The following is a 5,868-nucleotide window of genomic DNA, read 5'->3' as shown; positions in this document are numbered from 1 at the left end:
TATGGTCAATATATAACTGTATATAATTTTCAAGGCCTATAATATATGGATGAGGATGCTCAATAATACGTCAAGTAAAACAAGAAATAAGTAAAGAAGTAAATTCACCGTATATCAGCATTGCTTATTGTATATTGTTTATAATGTGCATGTGTAGATCATATCATAAAAGAATGATATTATATCTGCTATAATACTACCCTGTTTACTTGATGATATGGACAGGATGGAAGGCAGAAATTTATGCACAGGCACAGGGGGATTAGCAGTGGATAAACAGGAGGGTAACATTTGCTACTTTCATTGTGCCAAAAATGCAAAGCCCGAACTCTGACAAAGGAAAGGCGGTGGATCGATATCTGCTATATCTATTTCTGTCATTGACTTTGAGATATCATCGACCAAAAATGGAATGCTGCATCAAAGGAGAATGTAAATCTAATTTATAGTAACTAATATGTAGAACAGAGGAAGAAAAAGCTTAAGGCCTACCTGGAATCATCATCTAACAAGAAAGAATTATTGGAAGAATTATTTGAACCCTCGGCCATCACAAGTCTCATACTTGAAATGATCTATAAAATTGAAAAGGAAAAAAAAACTCTACGTCATTACTTGGAAAGACCTAAAAGTGCAACAGAACAGTTTGAAGTCATTGCAAAATAAGGTTGATACCATTTGTCCCAAAGGCAAGCTATGAGATGGAAGACTTGGTATAGGCCAATATATTTATTCCCAATTGTCTTCCATCAGTTGGTTATGTCAACAAGAATATTACTAGATGCTAGAAACGCACCATTATTGCTTCACTAGACTGGCCCCGTCTTGGTGCCTTAATTGCTCTCTATTTTGTCCCCACACAAACTTAGTTGGTACCACACTTAGCTATTCCATTGTGAATATGAAAATTATGCATGTGATATATATATATATATATAAACAGAATGCAACTTAAGAACATATCTAAGTGAAATCAGACCTCTGATGTAACACTCTGCGTGCCATACTTGTCATCCCAGTACATAGTACTGATTCTGTATAACTGTTGTATGCTAAGAACCTGAAAACCAAATCAAACCAAAAAAACAGTTCGTTACTGACAATCTAAATGACTGAAACTTTGAATATTTATAAGTGGTCTCAACTGGGCATAAATCTTTGGTTATCTCCTTTAGTGCCTTCTTTGGTTTCTGATGTAAAACCTATATCATGATATAATATTAATAGTTCAAAGATAAGTTACTAGACAACAAGTACAGTATACAATAAGCAATCTTGATGTCTGGTAAGTACGTGCTGAATTGCTCAAACTCATGGCAAATCTGCACAAATATAAATATGAATCAAAATTCTAGACCCACCAAAATCAACATAAATCATTCTTTAAAAATAAAGTCAAACCTGGAAGGCCAATTCTCTTGTATGACACATCACAAGTGCAACAACTTGGCCTGCTGTTGGCTCAATTTACTGAAGAGTAGAAAGTACAAAAATCGCCATTTTACCCATTCTAGACTTTGCTTGACAAATAACATCCATTCCCAGAATAGCTTGTGGAATACATTCATGTTGTACTGATGAAAATTGAGGAGTACGCCAGTAAGTAAAAAATAATCTTCTGGATCCTTTAATGGAAAGGTTTACCTTATTCTCCACCAAACTGAGAAACATGCAAGTGATCTTTACCTGCAAAATACCATAAAGATTTATGCATCTATCCACTAGATGATGAAACGAGATATCTATTTAAATTTAAATAGGGTTCTCCTGATTTGCTCTCAAATTAAGAAAGTAAAATGGGCAGAGGACAAGTATATAGTTCTAGTACTTTAATTGAAAAAAACCACTTCCATATAATTTCACTGATTACCTCATACGCCTAAGATGAAATTGAACTATTGCCAACACAATGCTCTCTTTTGTACCAGAAGATATTTTATATTATGAACAAACTTTAAGGACCAAAATTGATTTTAACGAATTAGATGCAACTACTAAGTGAATTGGAGTGTACAAACATTTGACAGAAAACTAAATCTAAAATCTATCTACTCATAACCAATTCGGATCACAGCTCCTAAAACCAAAGTCAAAGCCAAAGCCAAAAATGACATTGAGATCTAAGAGGATAGGTTCCAATCTTCCTTTGAAAAAAACATAGAAACGATTTCTAATTTAGTCTTCCTCTCAGTGAGAAAAAATGTCAAACACCTTTGGCTTATGGAGTACCTATTCCTTTGTAAGTTGCATAAAGAGGCAAACCAACAAGATTAAAAAGAAGAAGAAGAGAAGAAGAAGAAAAGAAAATGTGGAGGGAAGAGACAGACTAGGGTTTCACTTTCACCTGTTGGTGGCGTACTCATAGAAGCGTCCGCGGCTGGAGAAGACGATGAGTGCGACCTCAGCCTCGCACAAGACGGACAACTCGTAAGACTTCTTGAGGAGGTCGTTCCGGCGCTTGCAGAAGGTAACCTGCCGGTTCGTCGTGTTCTCGATGAGCTTGATCTCAATCTTCCCTCGCCCCATCGATCGATCTCGCAATTAACCCACCGCTAGCTGCTTCAATCAATCAATCAATATAAGAGACCGAACTTTCTAACAAGCTCCGGTCCAAGTGAAGAATTATATAAACTCAATTTATGCGAATTCATATTCTCAACTCACCAATCTAGGGTTTGGAAAATAGAGGGCAGCCGCAGAGGTCGAGAGAGAGAGAGAGGAGAATGTTTGATCAGGACAGCGAAAAGTAGCAGCAACTACTTCTACAATTTGTAGCCTCTTCGATCCTCCTCTACCTCCCTCCCTATCCGCTTAGATGTATGTGACGGTAAAAAGCAGCACTTTTACTCGTCTTTCTTCGCATGGACTGATAAAAATCCGTTCTTACTTTTTCACTGCTTCACCGGAAACCTTGGCAGCGATCGAATCCAGAGCTTTCTCTTCCTCCTCTTCGTAGTCCAGGAGCTCCTTCTCGTAAACATCATTATCCTTGGCTTCCCCCATACTATCTCGAATCAAGAGAAAAAAAGATCAAGACAAGATAATATCAAAATATACAACGAAAACGCATCAATCACACCAAAAAACTAAAAAAAAAATGAAAAGAATCACCTTAGCAGACGAAAACTGGAAAGTGGAGCTAGATAGAGTCTGCAAGAGAAACAAATCAGGAGAAAAATAGAAAGTAGGACGACGAGGGTTTTGAGAAAATATCCTAAATGGGAGAGATCCGAGGAGGCTAGGGTTTGGAGGATGAATGGGAGGACTGGAGGAGAGGGGAAAGTTGGATAATAAAGGGTTGACGAAGCCAATCCAATGGCGGACTGGATGAGTGGCAAACGAGAGCAGCGTGATCTTAGCAGCCCGTGTGTTGATGCTGTGTGGTTGGACGGAGAAGCAAGGGCGTCATGTGTTGATCCTGATCGGGAGAGGAAGGGGCGTCGATCTAGGAAGGGGGAAGAGGGAGATGAGGTTGAGAGAGATGGTCGGAGGTTTAGGTTTAGGTTTAGGCGAGAGAGATGGTCGGAGGAAGGGGCGCGATATAGATTTAGGTTTGGAGGGAACTTCATAGTGTTGCAAATTTTGGCTGGTGGGAAAATTAAAATATTTTATTTTGGTTCATTAACACCGGGCTTTAAAAACCGCTGTTAAAATCGGTGTCTATTAACGAAAAAAGGGCGCTTATAGACATCGCCTAAAAAATCTGCTCTCATAGACACCGGTTTTTGAAAAAACCTGTGTAAAATACTCAAAGACATCGGTTTTTGCTTAAAACTGTTGTTGTTCCACTGATGTCTATGAGGGTTTTTGTTGTAGTGAATGTATACTAAAAGCCTAACTTTTTGTATAAATATTTATTTTGAAATAAAAATCATGTTGGTCAAATGTCTTCATTTATGTTAAATATAGTTGTTCATTTAATTTATATTGTAGATAACATGGTGTGTGGTGTCACACAGAAGATCATGTTATCAGTTCCTTATAAATTATAAATAGTAGCTCACGACCAAAATGGATAGGGACAAACCATTGGAACGGTCGTAGTGTGATTTAGTATTAGTTTATCTTGACTATAAAATTACACTATTACACTCTGAGTGTATTGAGCAGGACCATTTCAGGTTGTTCTTTTTATACTGATTGCATAAAAGAACAGGACCTCTGTTATTATGGAAGTGCATACTCTTAATCCCGATATAATGACTAACACATATATTTAATATTTATTTCTTTAATTTATCAATGGGTAAGATTTAGTTCATTAAATCAATAGGTCCGATAAGTTGAGAAATAATATTATTTACATGGTGTGTTGTTGATTATAGAAGGAAATTGTATCCTAGTTATTTAGATTGATGATGTCCCCTCGAGAAACTCATAAGGATTGTCATGTAAACCCTGCAGGTGGACTTAGTCTGACATGATAATAAAGTTGAGTAGTACTACTCTTGGAGCTAGATGTTAATTAAGTGAGTGTCAGTAACTCATTTAATTAATGGACATTCGATATTTTAAATACAGGGAGATAAACCATTCATGATAAGAAGGAGTCCATAATATAATTTGAGAATGGTGTGGTAGTTCAATAATAACTCTTTAGTGGTATGAGTTATTATTGATGAACTTGAGTTGGGTGTTCGGGGTGAACACGGAAAGCTCAAGCTCATCGGGAGCCCAAGCTCCTCTAGGTCCCTATTGTAGCCTCTTATATAAAGCCTTATATCCACTCAAAGCCTAGCTTCTTAAGCCTAAGCTAGGGTCGGCCAAGCCTTGCTTGGTGTTCAAGCAAGGGGTCGGCCAAGCCAAGCTTGGAGCCCATGCTAGGGCCGGCCAAGCCTTGCTTGGTGCCCAAGCAAGGGGCCGGCCACACATAAACTAGAAAAGGAAATTTTATTTTTTGTTAAAATTTTTCCTTATAGAGATCCATAAAAAGGATTTAAAAGAATGATTTTAATTATAAAATTTTCCTTTTTTAGATCAGTCACAAAAGGAAATAAAAGGAGTTTTTATCTTGTTAAATCTTTCCTTTTATAGAGATCCATAAAAAGGATTTAAAAGAGAGATTTTAATTATTAAAATCTTTTCTTTTATAGACATCCACAAAAGGATTTAAAAGAGATATTTTAATTTTATAAAATATTCCTTTTATAGCTATCCACAAAAGAGATTTTAAAAGAGAGATTTTAATTTTTGTTTAAAATTTTTGTCACGCCCCAGAGGAGTTCCTGCCAGACACAAATTCGGCAGTATCTCCCTTGTACCGATGACAATATGAAGCAATAAATACATATAACATATAACATATTCAAAAGCCCACACGGCTGGATATAAACACAACCACGCAATTTATATAATACAGCCTACTTGGCTAGAACAAAACAACAACACCCACGCAGTTTAAAACACTAACAGCTCACACGGCTGCACTGAAAACACAACGGAATAATGGAGAGAAAACCCACAAATGTAAAGTCCACAAAAAATCGTAGATACAAAGTCCACAAGACAAGTCTCAAAATATAGTTAGTTTTCACAACACCAAATCCAACGAACGCGAAATGCAAGTGAAGAGAAATAAAACCAAAAAGAAGACTATCCTCGAGTGTGACGTGGGACTGGCAGCCGGGACTCTCCAAGCAACTTCTTAATCATTTACCTGTTACCTGGTGAAAGAAAACCAGTTTGCAAGTTGGTGAGTATTGGAACTCAGCGGGTAAAGGTAAGATAGTGCATGAACAAAATAAGCAAATAGAGAATGCCAAAAGGAATACAATCTCATAGGGGAAGTAGCAGATACTAAAATAAAACCATAATAAATACTCATACATGAAACCATATCCTAGGCTAGTAATAGAAGGTCAGAAGTAG

General features: G+C 36.9%; 1 protein-coding gene across 1 annotated transcript; it reads right to left on the bottom strand.

Annotated features, from left to right (window-relative positions):
* Positions 1-206: 206 nt before the first annotated feature.
* LOC122001057 (myosin-9-like) lies at positions 207-1,156 on the bottom strand. The gene is made up of 4 exons (XM_042555628.1): positions 1,146-1,156; positions 980-1,060; positions 493-575; positions 207-415 (listed from the first exon to the last, which is right to left on the bottom strand). The coding sequence occupies exons 2-4, from the start codon at positions 1,022-1,024 to the stop codon at positions 301-303; spliced, it is 243 nt and encodes an 80-aa protein (XP_042411562.1). The 5' UTR covers positions 1,025-1,060; positions 1,146-1,156; the 3' UTR covers positions 207-300.
* Positions 1,157-5,868: the final 4,712 nt, after the last annotated feature.

Source organism: Zingiber officinale, chromosome 1A (assembly GCF_018446385.1).
Source record: "Zingiber officinale cultivar Zhangliang chromosome 1A, Zo_v1.1, whole genome shotgun sequence".
NCBI classification, from domain to species: domain Eukaryota; kingdom Viridiplantae; phylum Streptophyta; class Magnoliopsida; order Zingiberales; family Zingiberaceae; genus Zingiber; species Zingiber officinale.
The sequence above is the reverse complement of the archived record's forward strand: the minus strand, read 5'-3'. Positions and strand labels throughout refer to the sequence as shown.

Excerpts from the sequence above, each read along its gene's own strand:
- LOC122001057 (XM_042555628.1), bottom strand. The coding sequence starts at position 1,024 with ATGTACTGGGATGACAAGTATGGCACGCAGAGTGTTACATCAGAG. Across the intron at positions 576-979 it reads CGCAGAGTGTTACATCAGAG|ATCATTTCAAGTATGAGACT; the intron begins GTCTGATTTCAC and ends TCAATTTTATAG. Across the intron at positions 416-492 it reads TTGTTAGATGATGATTCCAG|CATTCCATTTTTGGTCGATG; the intron begins GTAGGCCTTAAG and ends CCTTTGATGCAG.